We start from the raw sequence: 27,770 nt of genomic DNA on the forward strand, positions 1-27,770 counted from the left end.
TTGGTATTTACCATCTGGTGATGTCCATGTGTAGAGTTGTCTTGTGTTGTTGGAAGAGAGTGTTTGCTATGACCAGTGCATTCTCTTGGCAAAACTGTTAGCCTCTGACCTGCTTCATTCTGTACTCCAAGGCCAAACTTGCCTGTTACTCCAGGTATCTCTTGACTTCCTACTTTTGCATTCCAGTCCCCTATGATGAAAAGGACATCTTTTTATTGGTGTTAGCTCTAGAAGGTCTTGTAGGTCATCATATAATTGTTCAACTTCAGCTTCTTCAGCATTAGTGGTAAGGATATAGACTTGGGTTCCTGTGATGTTGAATGGTTTGCCTTGGAAAGGAACCGAGATTATCCTGTCGTTTTTGAGATTGCACTCAAGTACTGCATTTTGGACTCTTTTGTTGACTATAAGGGCTACTCCATTTCTTCTAAGGGATTTTTGCCTACAGTAGTAGATATAATGATCATCTGAATCATATTGCCAAAATCCACTGGATCATAGAAAAAGCACAAGAATTCCAGAAAAACATCTACTTCTGTTTCACTGATTATGCTAAAGCCTTTGACTGTATGGATCACAACAAACTGTGGAAAATTCTTAAAGACATCTTACCTGCTTCCTGAGAAACCTGTATGTAGGTCAAGAAGCAACAGTTAGAACCAGATATGGAACAATGGACTGGTTCCAATTGGAAAAGGATTACATCAAGGCTGTATATTGTCACTCTGCTTATTTAACTTATATGCAGACTACATCATACGAAATGCCAGGCTGAATGAAGCACAAGCTGGAATCAAGATTGCCAGGAGAAATACCAATAACCTCAGATATGCAGATGACACCACCCTTATGGCAGAAAGCGAAGATGAACTAAAGAGCCTCTTGATGAAGGTTGAAGAGGAGAGTGAAAAAGCTGGCTTAAAACTCAACGTTCAAAAAATGAAGATCATGACATCCAGTCCCATCACTTCATGGCAATAGATGGGGACACAATGGAAACAGTGACAAACTTTATTTTCTTGGGCTCCAAAATCACTGCAGATAGGGACTGCAGCCATGAAATTAAAAGATGCTTGCTCCTTGGAAGAAAAGCTATGATAAACCTAGATAGCGTATTAAAAAGCAGAGACATTACTTTGCTAACAAAGGTCCATCTAGTCAAAGCTATGATTTTTCCAGCAGTCATGTATGGATGTGAGAGCTGGACAATAAAAAAGCCTGAATGCTGAAGAATTGATGCTTTTAGACTGTGATGCTGAAGAGTCCTTTGGAGAGCAAGATGATCAAACCAGTGAAAATCAACCCTGAATACTCATTGGAAAGACTGATACTGAAGATGAAGCTCCAGTACTTCACCACGTATTCATCTGATGCAAAGAGCTGACTCATTGGAAAATACCCTGATGCTGGGAAAGGGTATTGAAGGCAGGAGAAGGGGACGACGGAGGATGAGATGGTTGGATGGCATCACTGACTCAATGGACATGAGTTTGAGCAAACTCTGGGAAATAGTGAAGGACAGGGAAGCCTGGCATGCTGCAGTCCATGAGGTTGCAAAGTGTCAGACATGACTGAGCTACTGAAGAACAACAAGACTAATGTACTTTGAGGAAGGGGAGAGTGCTTTTCTATTGTGTATAGTTGTTCCACAGTGGCAATGTGGATCCAAAAGAGTGAATATTTTACAGCATGTTAATAACCTCCAAGAGAGATTACTTTGTGAGTCTAAAAGTTGGTAATCAATACCACATTTGTACACAAATTTCACACATTTATGATGCATACAACTCAGCATTCTTATATTGTTTGATTCAATGATTCAGTGGTATCTTGAGACATCAGTTGTCTTTTTCATTGTTTTTAGCTCATTTAACCATATATTTTATTCAGAGACTAGAGTTTTTCAATTCTCTGAAAAACTACACAGTATGTGTTTTGATTTAACCCCACAGAATAATTCTGCACTGACCTAGAAAGAATGTTCTTCTATTGATTCTGAGTTTACCATCATCAATCACCGATCCTTTACTGACAAAGTATCCCTAGTAATCCTCTCTTACTAATTACAGGCCAAAGAAGAAGAAGTCCATCAGATGCGCCTTGACATTGGGAAGCTCAACAAAATCAGAGAACAAATCCATAAGAAATTGCACCAGATTGAAGATCAAAAGGGAGAAGTGGAGCAGCACAAGGAAACCCTGAAAAATCAGATCTTGGGACTAGAGAGAGGTAAACCAAGAATTATTTTGTGTTTTGTTTTTATTAGATTATAAGCATTTCATTGGTGACTTATGTCTTTTGACAACTCCATGCGTGTAAGCACAAACCATGCGAAATGAATTCAGTGAAACAACATTGAAACTAATAAGTAAATAATATGGAGGAGACAGCATTTTGTATACCTTGAACTTTCTTACCTTAAGAAACTCTTCAACAGATTATGTTGAGCCCAAAGTATTGCTCAGTATTTGTCAATGAAGTAAGTAATAGCAGGAGACGTAAGAGATGCTGGTTTGATCCCTGGGTTGGGAAGATCCCCTGCACGAGCCAGTGGCAACACACTTCAGTATTCTTCCCTGGAGAATCCCATGGACAGAGGAGCCTGGCCGGCTATGGTCCATAGGGTCACAAAGAGTCAGACACCACTGAAGTGACTTGGCACGCACGTATACTCTTAAGTCTGGGTTCTACATGATCTTTCCTTCAGTTTTCTTTTTCACAGAAGATACAGGAGAAATGAAACTTGAATATTCCCCATGAGCAGTATATGACACAATAGTGTACCCAGAATCAGCAAGACAAAAATAAATGGCTTCCAACTCCTTTCCTCTTACCATATGGCAAATCCCTATTCTACCGAACTATGACTTTGACCTGTGGAGGGAAAATTTAAGTGCCACAGGAGGCCAGGTAGTATAGAAACATCATTAAGGATACAGACTCTGAAGTCAGATGTGCCTCGGTTCAGATCCCACCTTCTCATTTAGCTTTTGGGGATGAAATGGCTAATATCTAGAAAGGACAGGGCCTAGCACGTAGTAAGTGCTTACTAAATGTCATCTATTATTATCCAGATATATTACTGCTTATAAAAGTAAGGAGAGAATGCTATCCCCTTCTGGAAAAGAATATATTAAAAATATGGTATATACTAGTTAAATATGGTATGGTAGAAATAGCTCAGAGACTTGGAGACAGAGGGATTGGGACTTGAATTCTGACTGCCCCAGAAAATGTGAGGCAGGAACACCTCACTGAACTCAGCCATAACTCACTGACTGAGATGACATACCCAGAAGCATAAACATATACATTGCCTCCCTAAAAGTTAAGTAAAATCTAGATCTCTAGATACGATTATTAGAAATATTTGTCACTAAAGTCTCTGAGAAGTGCCAACATATTTCCTTCTAAGACATCGGAAACAATCTTTTACTGAGGCACGGTTGCAGTTGATATTGATCATTTCTCCACTTATGTACTCATTCAATAAATTGAGTCCATACTGTGTGCAGGAATTATGTTAGGCATTGGGTGCATGGAGGTTCCTGCCCTCAGGATGCTTAAAGTGTAGCATGAGTCTACAATCTAGTACCTTCAATGACAGATACACACACACACACACACACACACACACACACACACACACACAAAGGTAGAACTGGTAGAGCACATTTTGTAATTGGCTTCAGTCAGTCAGTCAGTTCAGTCGCTCAGTCGTGTCCAACTCTTTGTGACCCCATGAATCGCAGCACGCCAGGCCTCCCTGTCCATCACCAACTCCCAGAGTTTACTCAAACTCATGTCCATCGAGTTGGTGATGCCATCCAGCCATCTCATCCTCTGTTGTCCCCGTCTCCTCCTGCCCCCAATCCCTCCCAGCATCAAGGTCTTGTCCAATGAGCCAACTCTTTGCATGAGGTGGCCAAAGTATTTCAGCTTCAGCATCAGTCCTTCCAATGAACACCCAGGACTGAGCTCCTTTAGGATGGACTGGTTGGATCTCCTTGCAGTCCAAGGGACTCTCAAGAGTCTTCTCCAACACCACAGTTCAAAAGCATCAATTCTTCGGCACTCAGCTTTCTTCACAGTCCAACTCTCACATCCATACATGACCACTGGAAAAACCATAGCCTTGCCTAGACAGACCTTTGTTGGCAAAGTAATGTCTCTGCTTTTTAAAATGCTATCTAGGTTGGTCATAACTTTCCTCCCAAGGAGTAAGCGTCTTTTAATTTCATGGCTGCAATCACCATCTGCAGTGATTTTGGAGCCCAAAAAAATAAAGTCTGACACTGTTTCCACTGTTTCCCCATCTATTTCCCATGAAGTGATGGCACCAGATGCCATGATCTTAGTTTTCTGAATGTTGAGCTTTAATTGGCTTAGTGAATTTCAAAAGCACTCCTATATTAAAATTTCTGTATTTTTGCAGGCAGTAGTTCTAAGCTGTGCAGAAAAAATTTCTCCATTAAGTATTGACCCCAATTCTTCATTCTTAAATCATGTTTAAAGAAGTCATCGTGCTTTCTCTTCTGGTTATTTTGTAGATCTCGTTAGCATCGTTATTTCTTCTTAGGGAGCACTTCCTTTTGATGTGCCCTATCAGACAGTGGCATTGCACATAATGGTTAGGAGCACGAGGCCCCCATATGTTATGATTTCCTGCCACAAAATCCAAGAAGCGAACTGAAAAATTGCCAGAACTAACAGGAGTTCAACAGGGTGGCAGGTTATAAAAGAAATATATAGATATCAATGGCTTTCTTTCCTACAAAGAATCAGTTACAATGTATGATGGAAGACCCCCCTTTCACAATAGCAACTAAAGTAATAAAATATCTATGAATAAAGTTACCAAAATATCTGTAAGAACTATATATATAAAACATTACAGAATTCTTTTGAGGGGTATAAAGGAAGACTTGAAAAATGGACCAATACACCAAGTTCCTGGATGAGAAAACTCAATATGATATAAATATAAATCTGTCCAAATTAATCTGCACATTTAGTATTTCCAATAAAAATTTCAGTGAGTTATGTTGCTTGGGACTTGAAAACTGGTTCTAGGGTTCCTCCAGAAGAATAAACAGGTGACAATAGCCATAAAAATTCTGGAAAAGAAGAGTGAGAAGGGAGCATTAGCCTTTACCTGGTGTTTAAATGTATTATAAAGCTTTAGTAATCAAATAGTTTAGTGAAGATGCGTGAATAAACAGATCAATGGAAAAGATTGGAAAGGCTACAAAAAGACCCGTGATTATCATCTAAGATAAAGGTGTTGTTTCATAGCAGTGTGCAGTATGGATTATTTAAAAAATGATAGTAAGACAATAAACTACTTTTTGGGAAAAAAGTTAAGGTCAAATGTAGGAATAGTAAAGCCAAGATGGAGAGATTTAATGAAATTAAAGCTATTTATTTATTTATTTTTTTAGCGACAAAAGACTCTATTGCTATTTAGTTGCTAAGTCGTGCCCAACTCTTTTGTGACTCCATGGACTGTAGCCTGCGAGGCTCCTCTGTCCATGGGATTTCTCAGGCAAGAATACTTGAGTGGGTTGCCATTTCCTTCTCCAAAGGATCCTCTTGACCCAGGGATTGAACCCGTGTCTCCTGCATTGGCGGTAGATTCTTTACCACTGAGCCACCAGAGAAGCCCCCAAAGACTCTGTATAAGAAGACAAATTGACTGAAATATTGCCAAAGAGTTAGTATCCTCATTATTAATATATATAAGGTGCTCTTTCAAATTCACAAAAAGGTAAATAATTCATGAGAAAAATGGGCGGAAGGCTAGTGTGGGCAATTGGAAAAACAGAAAACAAATAACTGATCACGAAACATGAGAAAGTAGTCAACTTCACTACCAATCAAAGGTATGTGAATTAAATATAGACATACTGGTTTAGGAAAAGCTATCAGGTTGTCAGAGATCAAGGAGAATGGTAGTAACAGTTCTAGTTTGGGTGTGGATTTAAACTGCTATTAATTTTTGGAGAGAAAATTGGCAGCTGGAGAAAAAGGTCTTTAAAAAGAAAATCACTTTTGATTCAAGGACTTCCTCTCCTAGATGACCAAATGAGCAGGAACTTTCATAAGATTATTGCTTATAATTGCAAAACAAAAAATAAAAAGAAGCAATTTAAATGTTACGATAAGGAGTGGCTTAATAAATTAAACATTTTTATACAGTGAAATGTGAAGTCTTTAAACGTTCTGATGTAGATACACATTTATATTATAGAGAGGTATTTATTTATATTGGTTACTTATAAAAGCAAATTACAAGACTGTGTGTGTGTTATGGCTCCCTCTTGGTGTATGTGGTGTATAAATGTATTTGTATACACACATGTATTTGCATAGGAAAATGTCAGGAAAGAGACACATCAAAATCTTAAGTAGACTCTGATTTTTTAAAATAAATTTGTTCATTTTAATTGAAGGATAATTGCTTTACAATATTGTGTTGTGTTGGTTTCTGCCAAATATTAACACGAATCAGCCATAGGTATACATATGTCCCCTCCTAGATTCTGATTTTTAAAAAAAATTTTCCCTTTAGTTTATTTTTTGGAATTGCTTATTGTCCAATTTATTCCTGTGTTTCTAATTACTTGTATAATAAAAAATATTTCAAGACAGCAAGGACTTGGGGGGCTTCCCTAGCATCATAGTGGTAAAGAATCTGCCTGCCAGTGAAGGAGACATGAGTTTGATCCCTGAGTCAGGAAGATCCCCTGGAGAAGGAAGTGGCAACCTACTCTAGTATTCTTGCCTAGGAAATCCTATGTCTGGAGGAGCCTGGAGGGCTACAGTCCATGGGATCACAAAAGAGTCGGACACAACTTAGGGACTAAATAGCTAGGACTTTTTGGAGTCAGAGAGACCCAACTCCCAACCTTAGCCCTGTCACTTCTTGACTGCAGACCCTTGGTGTATGGGTCTCTAAGCCTCAGTTTCCATCTCTTTAGTGGGATGGGAAGACTTACCTCACTGAGTTATAATGAAGATCACGTACCACTCAACAGAAAGCAGTTTTATAGCTACAGATAAATATATAAAGCAGTTTTCATGTCACTTTGGCAGATTCTTTCTTGGCAGGCTCTCTTTATATTTATTATTGTTTTTCTCTCTGGTGATTTAGAGGTGGAAGCCTCAAAGAAACAAGCAGAACTTGATAAGAAAGCAATGGATGAGCTTCTGAGAGAAAGGGACATATTGAATAAGGTGCGTTTGTTACAGTAACACTGGTGAATAAATATCTTTCTTTAGTGCTATAATATCTGCCTATAACCGGTTGCAGGGGAAAGAAAACTCTGAGCCAAACAAAAGTTGATTAGAACTAATAATAGTGCTCAATTGTGAATTGAAACCACAATATCACCTGTGAGCACAAAGGGACTTTGAAGAATTATCGTATAAACTAGCAGGAGATTTCAGAGCGCCTTGTGGTTTCTGTTCCTATTGCTGGTGTCTTATTTGGCATCTAAGCAGTTGATAAAGATTTCTGATTTTAATATCTATAATTTGCAATTTTGTGCCAATCCAGAAAATACAAGTGAGTTCTAATAAACTTTAACTTTTAGGTGTTTAAAGGATGGCCGGTTGGCCATTCCAAGAGTCTCTAACCTTTCCTCCATCTTTTCTGGAGTGTTGGAGGCCTTGGTTTCTGCTTCTGGAGCTTACTCCTCCTAGTCTTTGAGCCCAGTATGGTCCAAAGCTGGGGCAGAGGCTGGGGGGAGCTTGAGGCTTAGAAATTGTCCAGTCAAGGCAGACCCCGCCCCCACCCCTGTTTCCTCTCCTGGCCCCTTCCAGAGGGTTACCTCCATTGACAGTCACTCTGAGGAGATTGACTGCATTCAAAGATCCAGAGTATGTGTTCCTGCTCAAGAATTCCCTCCAGGGAGAATGAAGCATGAAGCGATGGGCCAGGTGTAGAGTGGGGAGGCTGCTTCCACAGCAGACAGCCTACTGGCTTTTGGTCAAGAGAGCTTCATCTTATCAAAGTAGATACAGGCTATATTCATTCATTTCAATTTTTTTATTACTTTAATATTTATTATTTTAATAGTTCTTTAGGTTTCCCAGAAATGAATAAATGTTAACGAAGTAGATTATCCTGTGGCTTAGAGCAGACTATTAAGGGAATCTCAGAAAAGAGTAGAAGATTAAGTACCTTTACATGCTGAGCACTCCTTCAGAAAGTCATTAATTTTTTTTTTGCATAATTCTAGAACTGTGCCTTTATTCTATAAATTTATAAATAACATAAATATATAAATAATGTAATATAAATAATATAAATACTATTGTTAGATTTAGATTTTAAAAACTTTTTGTAACATATACACCATTTAATCCATTTGTATTTTGTATGTTCTGGTAAACCGCCTTTTGATTTTCTGCCACAATAGGACACCTAACACTTTAATTTTACACTTCTTTGTTTGATTTGACTGCATCAGCTTCGTCTTGAGGGCAGGTACTTTTTAAACTTTTTTTTCTTTCACAGCCATTGCATCCTTAGTGCCTGACAGAGCGCCTGCTCCTTTGCAGGTGCTCAGTCAACCGTTATTGATAATACATCCTTTCCTCACTGACTTGAAATGCCACCTTCATTGAATGAATGAGTGACATAGTTTTGATAGGCAGCAATGTTCATATATTTGGTTCTCTCAGTGTCATGTTGAAGGGACTTTAGCTTTCATAGAGCAAATGTTTAATTCAGTACTTGAAAGTAAAGTTGACCTTTTCCATTTTTCTACGTCGTCATCCGACCAAGGTTTCATGTCTTTTTTTTTTAAACCAATTTATATTCCAGTGGTTTTCAGTCCTGACTGCAGGTCTATATTGGTTAGAGATTTGGGAAGGGATTATGAAGTGCCTCTTGGAACCCAGGGGGCTTTCCAGGTGGCTCAGTGGTAAGGAACCTGCCTGCCAGTGTAGGAGATATGGGTTTGATCCCTGGGTTGGGAGGATCCCCTGGAGAAGGAAATGGCAACCCACTCCAGCATTCTTGCCTGGAAAATCCCCTGGATAGAAGAACCTGGCAGGCTACAGTCCATGAGTTCACAAAGAGTCAGACACGACGTAGCAACTAAACAGCAACATAGAACCTAAGGATACAGGTGGGCCTCAGGAACGAGGAAAACCTGGCCTTGCATTCTTGGGATGCACAGAAAGCCCTCTCCCTCCACCACTAGACTTCCAGCTGAGTCATAGCTTCATTTCTGTCTTTCAGTGAAATCATCTCTCTTCCTCTGTGTCCCTGTCCAAATGGCAGAAAAAAGCTATCTCCAACAAACAGCTCCTGAGTTTACATCTTCTACTGAGTTACAAAAATCTAGAGGCTCTATTTCGGAAGTCGCTGGGTCCATTCAGCTGTGGCTAGAGAAGCAGATGTGCTGTGGTCCATCATGAGCATGGCTGCAGAGTTGCACTGTATTAATTCTGTGTTCCAGAGGAACAACCTGACTTCTTGCGCAGCCAAACCAAGGCACGTCCATTGTAGTAGCATCAGAAACCACCAGGGCAGCTTTCCAAAAAGAAAAAAAAATGTAGGTGCCAGAGTCTCATCCCAGATCCACAGAATCAGACTCTCTGGAGTTGGGATGTGAGCATCTGTGTTTTTTTTTTAAGACCAGGTTATAATTCTTTTTTAATGTAGTAAAATGCACAGAAAACAAAATTTGCCATTAGTGACATTTTGTATATTCACAATGTTGTGTAAAACATCATGAATCTAGTTCTAGAACATTTTCATCACCCAAAAGGAAACCCTGTACCTGTCAGGCAGTCACACCCCACTTTCCCCTCCTCCCATCCTTGGAAGTTACTCATCTGCTTTCTGTTTCTGTGGATTTGACCCTTCCGGATATTTATATAACTGGAATCATACCATGTGTGACTTCTTATGTCTGACATCTTTCACTCAGGATAATATTTTCAAGCTTCAACCATGTCGTAGTGTCTACTTCATTCCTTTTTGTGGATGAGTAGTATTCCACTGCATGGATATAGCACATTTTGTTTATTTATTCTTCAGCTGATGAACATTTGGGTTGTTTTCCCCTTTTGGCTTTTATGAATAGTGCTGCTCTGAATGTTCATGTACAAGTTTTTGTTTGGCCACCTGTTTCAGTTCTTTTGAGTAGATGGCCAGAAGTGATGTTGTTGGATCATATGTTAATTCTGGCTATCTGCATTTTTAATAAGAAGGTTTTTATTTTGTAGTCAAAGCCTGTGATACATGATTAGGTTCAGCTGTTCTGACTTCACAAGTGAAAGGCTAGAGTTGGAATAGAGATTGGCTTTGGGGTCAGCCAGCTTGGGATTCAAATCCTAGCTCTGTCACTCCCCTGTTGTGTGAACTTGTGTGTGTGTATGTACGTGCTCAGTCATGTCTGTCTCTTCGTGAGCCTATGGTCGGTTGCCTACCAGGCTCCTCTGTTTATGGGATTCTCCAGGAAAGAACACTAGAGTGGGTTAACATGCCCTCCTCCAGGGGATGTGCCCAACCCAGGGATCGAACCTGTGTCTCCTGCTCCTCCTATAATGCAGGTAGATTCTTTACTGCTGAGCCACTGGGGAAGCCCGTGAACTTTTAGGCAAGTAGCTTATCTTCTTATTCTCAGTTTCCTACCCCTAATATGAGAGCAATATAGGCCCACTTCCTAGGGATGTTGTCTCTTAGTGCCTTTTTATGTGTGTTTATTGGAGAAGGAAATGGCAACCCACTGCAGTGTTCTTGCCTGGAGAATCCCAGGGATGGGGGAGCCTGGGCTGCCGTCTATGGGGTCGCACAGAGTCGGACACGACTGAAGTGACTTAGCGGCAGCAGCAGCAGCAGCATGTGTGTTTATAGTGCTCTGAGCAAAATTAACATAATAAGCTCTTAGTACTCTGTAGAAAATATGATTATTTTTATTCATCTCCCAAACAATGAACCTAATTATTTTAGGATTAAGGCAACAAGTAAATGTAACCAAATTCACAAACATTTTTCGGTGCTGTCCTTATTTCAGAATATGCTTAAGGCGGTCAGTGCAACCCAGAAACAGATAGACCTGGTAAAGCTCCATGAACAAGCCAAGAGGAATCTGGAGGAAGAAATCCAAAACTACAAAGAGGAGGCTCAGAAGCAGAGAAAGATCATCTTTCAACTGGAAAGGGAGCGAGATCGGTACATCAATGAAGCCAGTGACCTTACCCAAAAGGTAAGCTAGTCCTCCATGGTATGGGTCGAGCATCACTGCATTATTTCTGATTGCCACACACTGTTGCAAAGACAGATTATTCAGATTGCCGCTTGTGGTTCACATGCAGATTTAAGATAGTGGGCAATAAGCTCTGCTATCAAATCAGCTACTGCCCATTTAGAGTGAACAAATGCTGATTAGATATTTGCAGAATGTAAGTTTGGAGGAACACAAATGCATGTGATCAGTCCATCCCTGGCAGGACATGTCTTCCTTGTAAAAGATGGCCCGTGATCCTCATACCCCTGGTTGGAAGCCATTGTAAAACAGCATATTCCTCTTGCAACTTGACCATGTAAGAAGCTCCACTAATTGATTTACTGATTCTGAGAGGACTAGTTGTCATTTCAGGCACTCATGTTCTCTAGCGTGGCTAAGCTTGTTGGCCCCTGTATCCGTCAGATTAAGTTGTAGCAAATAACCCTCAGGTCTCAGTCGTTTATAGCAACAGAGATCTATGTTCTGTTCACATTAATGACCTTTGAGGGTCAGCCACAGCTCTGCTTCACGTCCTCTTCATTGCAGATCGACTCTGTTGGAATGTGTTGGCCTCTTATAGAGGGAAATCTGTGTAATAGTAAACCTTTGATATGCTCTCAGAGCTTCTGCTGGCAAAGGAAGGGTAAAGGGCCAGTCCACTCATATTTCATTGATCAAAGGAAGTTACGTGGTCAATCCTGATATCCTCGGGCAGCAGTGTGATCCTACTAAGGGAGGGGCCCTACCTGGTGAGACAGAGACTATATCTGAACATATAATCTGTTGTAACCTCCTATGTCTTCCTTCCTGGCAGTCAGTCTCCTGCCACTCCTGGCTGCCATCACACTGTCAGAGTTGTTAAAAATTCCAGTGAAATCTTATTATTACTCCCAGCCTTACAAACCCCAGTCATCTCTCAGCAACCTGGGGCAGTGCTTCCTAACATTCTTTGCATCACAGCATTGTAGAAGATAGTGTGTCTACAGTATGTGGGAATGAGGGGGATGCGCCTGTGCAGGGCTGGAGGGGCTTACCTAGGGATGCTAGCTGCCCAGGTCCCACCTGGCCCACCTATGAGTAGAGCGAATCAGTATTTTGTTACATACCTGTAACCCATGCAAGACACAGCAATTCATATATTCTGACTTATGCAACAGAGGCTAAGCTCTCTGTTTTATCTGGAAAGCCCTTTCCTCCCCCTTCTCTGAATGGAAAACTCTTATTCATGCTTCAGTACCCAGATCAAATGCTCATGTCTGGGGTCAAACCTATTTTAACTCCTTAGGCAGAGCTAGTCACTTCCTACTTAATGGGTTTGTTGATATTTCTGGAGCAGCTCTTACCATCTTCTAGTGTACTTATTTATTCATACCCTTGTTTGTAGTGAGTTCTTAGGAGCAAGGACTTTATCTCATTCTTCTCTTCATTTCCAGCACATAGTAAATGCTGGTAAATAGTAGGCGCCAAAACTGGGTTGAACAAATAGATAGATGATGGGTGATAAAAAAAGATTGCTGTCACTGATTTTAATATAGGATTGTGTATTTCTCTCTGTTCCCTTATGAAGGAGAGATACTGGTACCAAGTTTTGCTGGTAACTGTTTTTCACAATTTCTGATGTTTAACTGCACAAGGTTACATAATGTCTCACCTAAATAATTTAAGCACGAGTTCTTAAAATATTATTTATCAACTACAAATTTTCTCTCTTACTTAACTCCTGACAGCATGTATCAGTTGCTACAGCAACTTGTGTCACCTCTGGACTTATTATTAAAAACATGTATATCTTTTTGACACCATCTCGTATTTCTTTCTTTACTGTCACACACACACACACACACACACACACACACACACACCCCTCATTCCCACAAACAGAAAGCTCCCTTTCATGTATCCTATTTATAGGAAGTTGAGGAATAATACCAGGGACTGGGGGAAGATGTCATGAAACTGATATTTTCATCTCCTTCTAAAGTGAGTTGTTCCAAGTTTATCCTTTTGACCCCACAATTTCTTTTGTAAAAACTGCGTGTATGAAGAATAAGAATGCAAAGATTTTTATAAAAGAGCAGTCTTCAAAATAAATTGTGCAAATTTGCCATGTGCCATTAAAATCACGTGTTTGAAAAATATTTTTTAAATGGGGAACATGGTCACAATATGAATCTGATAAGAACAAAATATGAAATTATTTATATGGTTTGACCTAAATTTTATCTGTGTGCAGATGAAAAGGATTGGGGTCATTATATCATGGGGTGGGTAGTGAAAATTAAATGAGATAATGTTGGTAAAGTATTTAGAATGATCTCTGGCACATAGTAAATGCTATGGAACATTTCATAAATAAGCAAGTAAATATATTAATTACTTTGTAGATAAACAACCCAGAATTTTTGTTCAAAGTGGCATTTGAATGTAGCTATTTTCAACTTCTTATTAAATGTCAGTAGCAGAGATGAAAAGTTTTAACGGCATAAACACTAACATTGACGTAAAGGCATGCTAAAATAGAAGAAAAGAGATTGGATGAGAATTTTATATGTGCTGCCGAAGTGAGCACAGGATGAGAATTTTAAAGCCAGTAGAGGTGAACTGAGGAAAATCCACCTGGCCCTCAGTTCACAGTTCCTTGAACTTGCTTGCAGTTGGGAAGGGGAGGGGCAGTGGTGAGCAGGAAATGGGGGGAATAGGAGAAGATGAGAAGGGAGGCTGGGCTCTTCTGGGAGACAGGACCAGTTCCCAGGCAGGAATGACCGAGGAAATGCTAAGCATGGGACCTTCGATGGTCAAGTTTAAGTTCTTTACTGTGCTCTGTATCTGTAACCTTTGGTGACAGTCTGCATCAACCCTGTGGCTGGATTGTGCATTGTGGGGCAGGAATGGGGTGAAGAGGGATGTGGGATGTGAGGTAACACACTGAGAAAAGGAACCATGTGTGCCAGAGAAAAGTGCCAATCGAGAATCTGGAATTCTATTGAAATAGGAAATCAAAGCCACAGTGAATAGGAGAAATAGAATTCCTTTAAGAATTCTTGGAGATACTAGGTGTCATGTTGGGCTTCCTAGCACACAAAATGAAGATGATAGATGTTCTGTTGTTGTGGTTAAGAACAGTGTGACCCTGGTAGGACAGAGAACTATCATCTGGGTTATAAGTCCAAGATGACATTACCTCCAAGACAAAACAAAGATGAAACAGAAAGGAAGTGATGGATAAAATAAGGAACAGTTGTAAAGAGACTAAAACAGATCTAAACCCCAAACCAACCCAAAGCAAGCAATGGTAGATTTAAAATCCACACTGAAGTTAGTAAGTTGTAAAGAACAGAACTGATGTAGAAAATGGAATCAGTGAAGAGGAGTGCAAACTTGAGTAGTTCTCTTAGAATGTTCAGTTCAGTTCAGACACTCAGTTGTGTCCGACTCTTTGTGACCCCATGGACTGCAGCACTCCAGGCTTTCCTGTCCATCACCGACTCCTGGAGCTTGCTCAAACTCATGTCCATCAAGTTGGTAATACCATCCAACCATCTCATCCTCTGTTGTCCCCATCTCTTCCTGCCTTCAGTCTTTCCCAGCATCAGGGTCTTTTCAAATGAGTCAGTTCTTTGCATCAGGTGGCCAAAGTATTGGAGTTTCAGCTTCAGCATCAATCCTTCCAATGAACGTTCAGGACTGATTTCCTTTAGGATGGACTGGTTGGATCTCCTTGCAGTCCAAGGGACTCTCAAGAGTCATCTCCAACATCATAGTTCAAAAGTATCAGTTCTTCAGTGCTCAGCTTTCTTTATTGTCCAACTTTCACATCCATATATGACTACTGGGAAAACCATAGCTTTGACTAGATGGACCTTTGTCGGCCAAGTAATGTCTCTGCTTTTTAATATGCTGTCTAGGTTGGTCATAGCTTTTCTTCCAAGGTTTTCTTCATACTCTTAGAATAGAGGTGGAAACAAAAGACAAAAATGATCAAAGAGAGGATAAGAGATAAGGACAGGGAATAAAAAGCATCCTATAGGTTGCTGGTCTCTGATGGAGGAACTGAGCCCCAAATCAAAGATGTAACAGAAAATATTTTCTGGAGACGAAGAAAGAACTGTACATGCAGATTGAGCATGTTTCTGGCAAAATCAGTGACAGGAGAAATCTCATAGACCTGCTCTGGGAGAAAGTCGTGTGTGTGTATGTTGTTTAACCCACAATGATAAAGAAAAGTACTCTCAGAGTTAGGCAAGAAGAAAAAGCTGAAGTCTAGTTCCTTTTTTTTTTAAACAGGAAAAAGAGTAGAAGGTAATGGATCAACAGGTGAAAACTAGGTATTTCTGAGTAGTAGGGATACAGATCGTCTTCAATTTACCCCTTTATGTGCCTTTTGTGTTCTTCAAATTTTCTGAAATGAAAATTTATTACTTTAGTATCCTGATCCAAAAAACCTTGCCCTTCATTCAAGGACCAATAAAACCTTACAAGAGCTTTATTTAAAATGTTTTCTAATCCATCTGTACTTGGTTCCCCTCTCTGGCAGGTGAAGAAATCTGATGTTATAACTGTATCTGCATTTCTGAGTGTGCCTCATGCCATTTAAAAGTTCCTTGAGCTCTTTCTGTTACTTATTCATTAAATAGGTATTCAAATATATTTTGAAAGGGTGATTGGAAAGCATAATTAGACAACTGAATCAACTAGTCAAAGACTTATTTTTAGGTATCTATATTAAATTCCTCTTCAGTAATCTGTTTATCCCATGAGGTCACAAAGTGGCCATGACTGAGTGACTAAACTTTCTTAAACTTATGGGTCTGCCCACCTTTAAATTCTTTTGAAATAGGTTGCCATGACGGACAATGTTATCTGAATTATTGTTCGCAGTTTTAGCTGTGAGTGACTTCTGGCCTGATCTCCTCTTCCTTCTGGGCTGCAAAAACAGTGTCAACATTTGCTTTCTGATTCTTTTTATTTAGAAGGGAAAAAAAAGGTGAAATCTAAGCTGCTGAAAGCCCTACATTACATTTTATTAATTTAACTTGGCATTTGCAAATGAGAAAGAAGATCCCTTTTTGTGCCAGAATTGGATGGCTCAGAATCCCAAGCCTTTCCGTATGTGTTTGTCTCAGTCAACATGTGCCATGATGTTACTGCATAATAAACAACCACCAGGTCTCACCGGTATGCAAAAACAAGCACTTATTTCTCACTCACACACCTGCAGTTGACAAGGGCCAGCTGATCTGGGCCGAGCTTGCCTGGGCTTGGCCTGAGGCTGTGGGTTGGCTCCAGATTTGCTGTGTGCTTCTCATCCTCTAGGATATGCACACTGTTCTCATGGAGAATGGAAGGAATGCAAAGGACAGACCCAACCACGCAAGCACAGTTCATGGGTCTCTGCTTGCCTAATGTTCTCTGACATCCCATCAGCAATGGCAAGTCACATGTCCAGGCCTAGCCTCAACAGCAAGGGCAAGTAGACTCCTCCCATAGAGGTGATGGGAGCAAAAATTCATGGAGCCATGACAAGCTACTACAGTATTTCAGCACTTATTCTTTATAGTTGGACGTTTTTTCTTTTATTATTGGAGTATAATTTCTTTGCTATGTTGTGTTAGTTTCGCTTACAGCAAAGTGAGTCAGCTATATGTGTATATATATCCCTCCTTCTTGAGCCTCCCCCTACACCATCCCATCTCTCTAGGTCATCACTAAACTGAGCTCCTTGGGCAGCTTCCCACTAGATATTTTATACAGTATATATTCAGCACTTTTTATCTTCATGGTTTTTCCTCTGCTGCAGTATACATTTTATTATTCGGCTTAATTGAGAGGCACCAAGAGTGACATTATAAGTTGTGGTGGTTTAGTTGCTAAGTCGTGTCCAATTCTTGTGACCCTATGGACTGTAGCCCACCAGCTCCTCTGTCCATAGGATTTTCCAGGCAAGAATACTGGAGTGGGTTGCCATTTTCTTCTCCGGGGGATCTTCCTGACCCAGGGGTCGAACCCGGATCTCCTGCACTGCAGGCAGATTCTTTACCAACTGAGCTACTAGAGAAGCCCAATTATAAGTTATGGTCCACCATATTTACTCTTTTCTAGACTTATAAATTTTAGGTTAAGATCATTCCTAGTTAATGATTAAAACTGGGGAACATTCTGCATATTATGCCTTTGGCTCATTTTAGGACCCTCTTCTTTTTCATTCTAAATATTAAACTTCTAGCTATCCCCTCCCAGCCTTCTTATATACTGGAAAGCATTTTTTGCAATGAATTCCTACCAATAAGTTTCTTAGCTCCCTGCTTATTTGCCTTATAACAATGTCAAGCAAAGCTCTTGTAGACAGAGGTTCCAAGAAATGAATAATAATGTGCTTTCAAGGATTTAGAAGTGAGGATAGCAAAAGTTGATCAAAGAAATATCATTCAATGAATAGGTACTTCATAATAAAATGAAGTTTCTGTTTCTTCAATATTAATTTAATGTTTTTTTATACAGAACATCTTTAATAGGGTAGAACTCTGGAGAGAGCCTTCAAGGGGACATACACAAATTATAAGCTTTTCATGTTATAATGAAATAAGTGTACTATGGATTACTCTTTTCCTGGAGGAGAACAGAATTTGATCCATAGAAAAAAACCAAGTTGGTTTTTTAAGTGCTAATATTATATAATATCACATAATGTTAAACATACCATGATAGTCTATTAACATTTATTAAATGATTAAATTATGATATGCCTGGTACTTATATTATGGCATAAATATAATTTTTCTCACTTTTATCCTCACTATAGCCCTCCTAGGCAGATATTATAGCCTTCATTTGTAGCATAACATGTTATTAAAAACAGATAGAAAAATAGATATGCCTCCCTGAATTTGAGATAGAGGATAAAATAAGAAAGCAAGACAAATAGAGAAGACTTAAAATTTCACATGACTGGGCACAAAGTTTTTTTTTTTGAGAGTGAGTTTTCCAGTTTTATTATGGAAGTAAAGACATTGTCAGCATTCAAACCATTGACACCAAGTCAGAAAAACTTACTTTAAAAGTTTATTGTACTGATATTTCATCAATTGCAAGTTAAAAGATTCCAAATTCAATGACCTACTTTCTCTTCCTGTCTTAGTACATATGGTGTTTTGACTGTGGCTGCAGATTTCCTGCACACGTTATTGATTTTTATCTCACTATTATTTCTATCGGCGGGTTGTTTTAACAGAAACAGAAAAGGTAGTAGGTTATAAACTGAGACTGTACCCTCATGGTGCACTGTAAGCATTTTCTGGTCTCCTCTGAAGTAGGCCTCCACATGCTAGGCTTTCCAACCCTCTGGCTGTAATAAAACTCTATATTTGGATGTGATTTATCTCAGAGTTGGTCTGAGGTATCTAAAGTATAATCAATTAATTAAGCTCCAGACCCATAGCTGGCATTCTGCATTCTCTGCCTTTGAAACTGGGAACATTTTGCTGATGAAGGGTTTTGTGTCTACCTAATACTCTGCACATTTTATGAATTTTCAGGATTTGAACCTCTATGTGACATTCGTTTGAATGATTTCCCTCAAAACAAGTTGAGTCCCAACACTTAGAACTATATTGCTTTGTGAATTGTCTTTTCCCTTTGCTTCTATACTTTTAAAATTTTTGCTGTCATTTAAACAAAATAACCTTTGATCTCTTTGGTATCATGATGGGTTCCTGCTACTCCCAGCTTCAAGAATCTGGAAACAAGTTAGACTTTGTGTACTGTTGTTTGCAAAAAGATGAACCCGGCTAACTGGGTGCCCCAAAAAGAAATGCCCTTGGTTACGTCTTTTCTCTGGAGCATTATTCTGTCTGTGCAAAGGATTATTCTTGCTGTAATATTTCTCAAAGTGATTGAACAAGCAATTTTTTTCTTTTTCTCTGATGTGCTGCTTGATATTCTGAATGCTGATGATGCTGTTCAAAGTAGTCTCAATCTATTCATTTCACTGACCCCAACGAAGGTGGTCATGTCCATAGAAAGGCTACATTTGGGGCTAAGATAGTGTCTTTCTTTAAAAAAATCAAACAAGTAACAGATCCAGGAATGGATACCTTATTTAGGTTTCCCATTTGTTCCTAACTTAAACATTTTAGTTGCTAGTGCTGGTACCTTAAAAGGCCACCTGCTACTCATTTTCAAGGATTCTAAAGGGATAGATCAAAGAGACGATGGAAGAAGAAGTGAAATGTCTTCATTTCAGATCTACCTGCATGCCTCTTCTTCCTTCAAGCCCCTTAACCAACAATGCAAGCCATTCATCACTGAGTCTGTATATATTCTTACCTTGGGCCATTTTCTTTCTATACAAAGTGGGTGATGGAAATTAATAAAAATAAAACAGTAAAATAATATAAAATACTTTGTACAAGGACCTCCCTAGTGTCCAGTGGCTTAGACTCCATGCTCCCAATGCAGGGGACCTGGGTTTGATCCCTAGCCAAGGAACTAGATCCCACATGCTGCACATAAAAGATCTTGCATGCTACAACTAAAGAACCCACATGCTGCCTTCAACATTGAGGATCCCACGTGCTGCAACTAAGACCTGGTGCAGCATTCATTCACAAATGAATGAATGAATATAAAAAAATACTTTGTGCAACTCTGGTTGCATAATTGTAAAAGATTGGTTGAAATAGATATTTTTCTTGAAAATATGTACACACATCAAGGCTTGACTCAAGGAGAAGTGGAAACCATAGAAAGATTAATAACCATGGAAGCCACCAAAACATCTGAGAGAGCAATAGCTCCAGTGTTGTCACTGGGGGCCTAATTATTTTAGAATTGAGTTCCTTCAAACTTTTAAGAATCAGATAATTCCCAGGCTATATAAATTTTTTTTTCTGTGTATGAATTTAGAAAAATGTATTATGTATTCTTGGGGGTAATTTTTTTTTCTGTTGGAATTTCTTTATTTCATTTTTTATTAATTTATTTTTTATTGGAGGATAATTGCTTTACAGTGTTGTGTTGGTCTTGGAGGCAATATTGATTGGCATTACTTTACCGACCTAACCCATGCCTTCTGCTGTGATAATGAACAAAAACTCCAGGCCTTGGAGAAAGCTTGGGGATGAATGAGTCCTTGGGTGGGATGATCTAGGAACAAGAAGGAAGAGGTAGTTCTCACAAATTATGTAAATACCAAATATTAACTTCTTAGATATGTGTATGGCCACCCTATTACCCTCCCAGGGTTTAATTCTCTCATAACACCCTGTGCATATCTCAGATTATTGGTTGTATCCATTCCTTGATTATCATTTTACAGTGGAGTTACTCACTAGAAGTGAATTTGAGGGTAGGGAATGCATCTTATTTTTCTCTACATCACTGGTGCTTTTATAGTGCCTGCCATAGATGGGTTCTCAATGCATGTTCAATGAGTGAATGAATGAGTAGGCGAGTGGTTGAATGAATTAACAAAAGGGTACTCAGCTCACTTTATGAAACTAGCAGAAATCTTGATATTAAAATAGAACCAAAAAGAAAACTATAGACTTAAGTCACTTATGAATATGCATGTAGCATCCTAAATGAAATTCTAGCAAACCAAATTCAACAGTACATTAAAAGGAATCATCCAGTATGACCAAAGAGGGTTTAATCCTGAAACCACAAGGATAGTTTTCTATTAAGAAAACTGTTGCTAGTGGTATGAAAATGTAAAATGTACAGCCATTTTTGAAAGCAATCTAGCAGTGTCTATTAAAGTTAAAAATATATATGTCTTTTGAGCCACATACTCCTCTTCTGGGAATCCATCCCAACAGAAGTAAAAGAACAAGTACATAAGAACACATGTATAAAATGTTTATTGTAGCGTGGTTCAGACTGGCAAAAAAATGGAAGCCAAGCGAATGCCCGTCAGAGGGGAGGGGTTCACCTACACTGTAGGACATTATGTCCCTTTTAAAGAGAATGAATTAGAGCTACTCTACCAGATTCCCACAAAGTATAAAAAGCAAGGTGCATAAAAATATATAAGAGGATCCCACTTTGCTGAAAAGTAAAGACCAAGTTCAGAAAGCAAAAGGAAAACAAACCTCTGTACCTGTATATTCACTCGTTGGCTAGCTGTGAACTACATTACTTATTTTGACTTCAGTTTCCTTATTTGTAAAATTGGGATATGATAATGCACATCTATGAGGATTTTTGTGAAGATTAAAGAAATTAATACCTATAAAATCCTCGGCATATAGAAAGTACCTGAGAAATATTAGCTATTATTATGATAAAGACCTTAGTAGACCTAAATAGAACATGCAGAATTCAAAGAAAAATATGGAAGAACACATACTGGATTGTTAACCTGGTTTCTTTCTATGTCAATGAGGGACTGATGTGGGTGGAAGGGAGAAGAAGGTTCAAGTAAATAAGGAAGAGAAAATGTTTATTTCCGATTTATGCACTTATTCAGAATTACGGCATATGGGACTATGAATAAAGAAATAAAATCAGAATACTTGTAAAAGAAGACGTTTGTTACTAAGTATATCAGATCAACAGAACTGATAGGGCAGTGCAAAATAATATATGCTAAAAAGACATTTATTAAGATTTGATTCCATCCTTCCTTAAATATAAATCTAAGAAAACTTTGAAAGATATTGGATTTCACTAGTGGCTCAAATGGTAAAGAATCTGCCTGCAATGCAGGAGACCTGGGTTCAGTCCCTGAATTGGGAAGATCCCTCTGGAGAAGAGAATGGCAACCCAGTCCAGTAACATTGCCTGGAGAATTCCATGGACAGAGGAGCCTGGTCCATGGGGTCGCAAAGAGTTGGACACGACTGAGCGACTAACACTTCTTCACTATGTAAAGATATAAAGGGAAATATATTAAACACCAGCCATCATTAACTCTGTTGGGGAAACTTTAGGAGAGGATTTCTTAGAATATATTTTCTGGAATACTAATTCTATAAGTAGAGTAAAAGGATTCGCTACTGCAATGACTGGGGCGGGGGCGGGGGGGGGGGTGGGTTGGGAACATGATGCTCACAGGTATCCGAAACCTGAATCATAATATCAGCATGACAAAGAGCTAAGTTCTTTTTGACCTTTAGGTTCTAGGTAAATCTCTTCTTTCTAGGAAGCTTCCCTGGCCGTGTTACTTCAAGTGCATTCCCTTCCTTCTTTCTCTGTCGTGTTTCTCTGTTTAGTTCCTTCAACTGCAGTCATTAATTAAGAGAATTCTACTGAAATGCAATGAAATATTCTTAAGAATTTTCTCCTTGTGTGTTCTAGCTGTTGTTAAAGCATAAGCTCCATTCATTCAACCAGTTTTCCTTGCAAAATTTTTTTTCTTAAGGAATTTTAGAAGAAGTTTGTCCTTAGAAAATCAATGTCCATGGTCATTGCAGCTAAGAGTCATGATGATGTCATTTCTACTGTGTGGATTGCTTGTCGAGAAGCATTGGCTCACGGTGGAATTTTGGGCCTCGGTTTTCCATACTTGCAAAAAAGAGGCAGCTACTTCTGCATCTCATCTTGCCTCAAAGTGTTTTCCACACAGTAGAACACATATTTTTATGAAGTCTTTTGGGTTTCCCTGATGGGAGTGAGTTTGACATTGGTAGACAGAGTTATGATTGCTATCAATGTCAGAGGTCACTTTTCTTTCTTGTGGTTAACCTTATAAAGCCACAACTGTGGCCAAACAGCTAATCTATCTCTTACCCTTCGTGGTGCTTTGTGTTAAGATCTGTTTAAGCTTGTGCTTTTTTTTATTCCTTTCCTTTTTTGGTGGTTGGGGTGGGCAAGAGAGGTTTTCAGAATTGAAAGAATTTCTTTGTTTTCTTTTCTGTTTTGTGATCACAGAATAACTGTGCTAAGCCTTCATGCTTGAGCAGAACGGTGCTGTGGATAAAGTATATGTTTGCCCCTAATCAGCTCGGCTGAACTTCTGTGTTGTACCGCAGTGATTATAGCCACAGTCAGATTTTCTGATTGCTGGCATTTCTGCTCACTACCCTGAGATAACAAAATCTGTTTGTCCTGAACCAATAACCACAGATGGGCTATTTAACCATCTTTATTACTTCTTTCTCCTCCAGGTCCTCATGAACATGGAAGACATAAAAGTTCGTGAAATGCAGATTTTTGACTATAGGAAAAAAATTGCTGAATCAGAGACTAAATTAAAACAGCAACAGAACCTATATGAAGCTGTGAGGTCAGACAGGAATCTGTATAGTAAAAATCTGGTTGAGGCTCAGGTAAAGAATATATTTATGTCTTTACATTTTGCTCCCTTCCCATGCTGGGTTTAAAGCAGTTTCTGTTCTTCTAATAGCAGAATTTACAGTAGATTGAGAAAGAAATCGGGGAATTCTCCTGAAAGAGAAGATCAGTTTATGCAGAACTGTCAGATTGTTTGAAATGGAAATGACACAACTTGATCAGATGTAAAGATCGTGGCCCTGGTTTTAATTATTATATAGAATTGCCATTCTCTGTTTCTCATTTTTAAAACTGCTAATAGCTATCATGACTCAGAGGGGAGCAGCATACTCTTGTCATTTAAGTGCAGAGTTTTGCTTTGTAATTTTTTAGTTAAAAATGTTTGTTGTGATTCCAATTTGTCTCTTACACAGTGAGGAGTAAAGTGTGTGCATGTGTGTATGTGTATGGCATGTTCATTATGTATTTTTACATCTATCTCATGAAAATATTTGGAGAGTTAATGCTATGAAATACTTTGAGGTCTGTGGGCACAAGATACAAAGATACCCAGTTGTAATCCGTCAGGAAATCATTGTTTTAAATGAATCTCCCTTAAAAGCTCTTGACTGTGTCTTGAGCTTCCATAGTGGATGATGTCTATTTAATTCACTTTCAAACATATCTCCTTTCATTTTGTTAGGATGAAATAACAGAAATGAAGAGAAAATTAAAGATTATGACCCATCAGGTAGATCAATTGAAAGAAGAAATCTCAGCTAAGGAGTCGGCACTTGTGAAACTACATCTGGAACAGCAGCGCATAGAAAAGGAGAAGGAAACCCTGAAGGTACAGACCTTATAATAAAGGCGATGAACCGGTTGTCAATCCATTAGACCCACTGGGGCCAGGCTCCGTGCTCAGTGAGGATAGCCGGGGGGCAGGGAGAACAACCAAAGCACCAGGAGGGTGAACTCCACCACCTCGAGGTCTGTCTTCCCTACAGGGAGTGCTCCCAGCTAGAATGGGAAGGGGGCAGTGGAGATGCTGAGCTCCTCGATTACCTGTGCTGGTTATCATGGCATCAGTGGAAGAGAACCTAGCAGGTCAGCAGTGCCCAGGAAGTCCTGGCACTTTCAGGCTCACTACGATCTCCTTGCATTTACAACACAAGTCCAGCCCTTTGTTTGCACTCAACCCTCCCAGACTCCTCCCTAGGGCTTCTGTGAGACAGTGCTGGCAGAATCCTTTGTGCCACTGCCCTGATACTTATTTACTTCATGTGCACGTGCCTTTTCTGCCTGCGACATCATTGTCTACCAGGTGTCAGACTTTGTCCTTACTTGTTTGGCCCTCAACTGGGTTCATGGATCACCTTACTTCTGTGAGTCTAAGAACTTCGCAGCCTTTCCTCTAGGGAACCACCTTTGTCTTCACATATTGCTAAGATATATCCTTTTAAGTCTACACATTTAGAACATTCTAGGTCTACTAATATAACATAAAGACTCGTCCCCCAGATATATGCCAAATAATTATACCATATCAAAACTTTGAATTAAATACATTTTACTATACATATTCACTAAACCTAATGTTTTTACCTTTTCCTAGCCAATCCAGTAAATTTCCCTTCTAATCCATTTGACCAAAGAATTAAAAATGAAACTTCTAAGAGAATAGTGCCACTTTTATTTTCTTAAATGTGTATGTTTATGGGCCATCTGCAGAAACTTCTACAGCTGGTGAAAGACTGAATTTCTGCACATGATTATCTTCAAAGATAGTTCCTATCTTGAAAATGAATATGTAGCATTGGACAGATTTAATGTCAAATTTCCTTGATTCTATGATGCTGTAGATTGAAATATGCACTCTCAGTTTAACAATAGGTTTTATCAATTATATGTCTTCATGGAACTAGAACTACTACATTAAGTTAAGGCACATGAGGATAGAGAAAAATTAAAATGTAGTGAAAGTGCCTTTACAATAAAAATATGGTAATTGATATATTTACCTAAGACTTTCATCTCCTCACTCCAGCTCATGATAGAAAAAAACAGAAAATTCTGTACTAAAAGTTATTTAAATGTAAAGAAATTTGAAAATACCTTGCATCTTTGCCCTTATTCTCCTTGTTTGAAAGCATATTAATAGTTTTATAGGAGTTTGTTTGTTCCATCCTGGAAGTCTATGGTGGGATGGTGTTTAACATTGGCTGAATCAGACTAATCTTGTTGCAAACAGTGCTTCACTCACAGGCCTCATGGACCCATGTTAGCAAGGCTTCAGTGTAACTGGATTTGGTACATCATCTCTACCTTTCAGAGGGTGACATTGATCCTCATCTCTTACTTTCCAAGGAATGCTCTTTTCAAAAGATTAATTATTGCTGCATAATGGGGTCCAAGGAAGACAAAGTCCTGCTTTAGAATAAGCAATGTCCTATGCAAAAAAAGAATTATTCCTGATTCCTTAGTTTGACTTTGGTTAATATTTGTTTCAATTACACCCTCCATCATTAGATGTCTATACATATAGCTCCAAAGAAGCATCATAATAAAATAAAGGAATAAAGTTTATAATAAAATAAAGTTTAAATCATAAACTTTATATTATTTTAATCATAATAAAATAAAGTTCTGTTTCTTTGGTCCTGTGCCAGCAGAGTTGGCAGCTGGTGACTAAGGGAGATGATTAAAGGGCTTCTGTTCTAGAAAGTCTGCTCCAAATGGTGAATCCTAGGTCTGGATAGCTTTGTGTCATTGATTATAGGAAGATGATTGCTTTGGACTTACTGTGAAACTAGGATGCCTTTTCCTCAGCTTTTTCCATTAAGGCAGGAATTAGGGACAGAAAAAAGGCTGCCTCCTTGATTTATTATTTGAGGTTATCCAACAGTGGCTTGCAATGGTGCTTCGACTGGATAATTTTGGCCTATCATTAAGCCCATTTGACATCCTTTAGAAAAATATGACAGCTCAAATGTTGAGTTTCAGCCTCTTGGCTTTTTTAGCCTCAAAGATGAATCACGTTTACAGAGGTCTCTGAATTTCATGCATCTGAGCTTTACAAACCAAAACCCTGGAGGAAAGGGCAGATTGTTTTTTTTTTTAGTAACTTTGCTCCATGAGAGACATGTAGCTTATTATAGTGAGTTATACAAAGCTACGTTGGTACATAATCCCTCCCGGAAGGGCAAGCCCTAGCCTGTTTGTAGACCGTGAGATGCTTTTTGACAGCACAACCCAATTTATCGCTTCTCCAAGCTCACGACAAACAATTGTCCGTAAGAGATCATCCCCATCCTCATTCATCCCCCCCTCTGCCAATAGAAAAGTCTTGCTTCTTCCATGTTTCCTTTTCAGTTGCTGCCAGGCTCTACGGACTCCTCAGGATTCTAGACATTCTCAGCACATGATGGTTATGACAGAATGTCAATAGTTCTTTGTAGATGTTGCTGCATCTGTGTTCATCTGCCCATTCTGTCCCTGTCTTGTTTCATCAGCACTAAAGGGGCCATCTCATGTGGAGTGTCTGCCTTCCAGTCCTAACAAGCTCTCGATTCTGTTCATCACCACCCCATCATCCCACATCAATCTGACAGCATTTTGATTCTTGGTGAATAATTCAGCAGCAAATCCTCTGTGTCCAGAGTTCAGCGTCACATTAGCAACTGGCTTCAGGGCACCATATCCTTGTCCTCAGTGGACTCTCTAGAGCAACATGGATGGGAACTGTTGGAGGGAGAGAGAAAGCCTAATTATTCTCGTGGTTAGAAGACTTCAAGTGGTCCTATTTATTTTGCAGAATATAAACAGATGGTTTCTGTGAAACCCAGTGAGTGTTGGGATCCCGTATGAAGGGGTCAAACTCCCTCAAGTATGCTTCTTTTTATTTATTTATTTATTTTTTAAGTATGCTTCTTTTTAAAAAAAAAATTTATTCATTTATTTTTGGCTGTGCTGGGTCTTCTTGCTGACAGGGCTTTGTCTAGTTGTGGCGAGCAGGGGCTACCCTCTAGTTGCTGTGCGTGGGGCTACTCTTCATTGTGGTGCAAAGGCTTCTTACAGCAGTGGCTTCTCTTATTGAACGTAGTCTCTGGCGTGTGCGGGCTTCCATAGCTATGGCTCCTGGGCTCTAGAACACGTCCTCAATAGTTGCTGCCCTTAGGCTTAGTTGCCCTGCAGCATGTAGAATCTTCCCAGACTAGGGATCAAACCTGTGTCCCCTGTGCTGGCAGACTGATTCTTTTTTTTTTTTTTTTTTTGGCAGACTGATTCTTAACCACTGGACCACCAGAGAAGTTC

General features: G+C 39.2%; 1 protein-coding gene across 1 annotated transcript in view; it reads left to right on the forward strand.

The window, feature by feature from the left end:
• Nucleotides 1–27,770, forward strand: part of CFAP58 (cilia and flagella associated protein 58) — a 104,179-nt gene that overhangs the window by 19,809 nt on the left and 56,600 nt on the right. Inside the window, exons 7-11 of the mRNA XM_043925870.1 lie at nucleotides 2,070–2,229; nucleotides 7,154–7,236; nucleotides 11,034–11,225; nucleotides 23,351–23,512; nucleotides 24,160–24,306. Coding sequence (XP_043781805.1) covers nucleotides 2,070–2,229; nucleotides 7,154–7,236; nucleotides 11,034–11,225; nucleotides 23,351–23,512; nucleotides 24,160–24,306 — 744 coding nt within the window. The remainder of the gene's footprint in view (nucleotides 1–2,069; nucleotides 2,230–7,153; nucleotides 7,237–11,033; nucleotides 11,226–23,350; nucleotides 23,513–24,159; nucleotides 24,307–27,770) is intronic.

Source organism: Cervus elaphus, chromosome 15 (assembly GCF_910594005.1).
Source record: "Cervus elaphus chromosome 15, mCerEla1.1, whole genome shotgun sequence".
In the NCBI taxonomy this organism is placed as follows: Eukaryota; Metazoa; Chordata; class Mammalia; order Artiodactyla; family Cervidae; genus Cervus; species Cervus elaphus.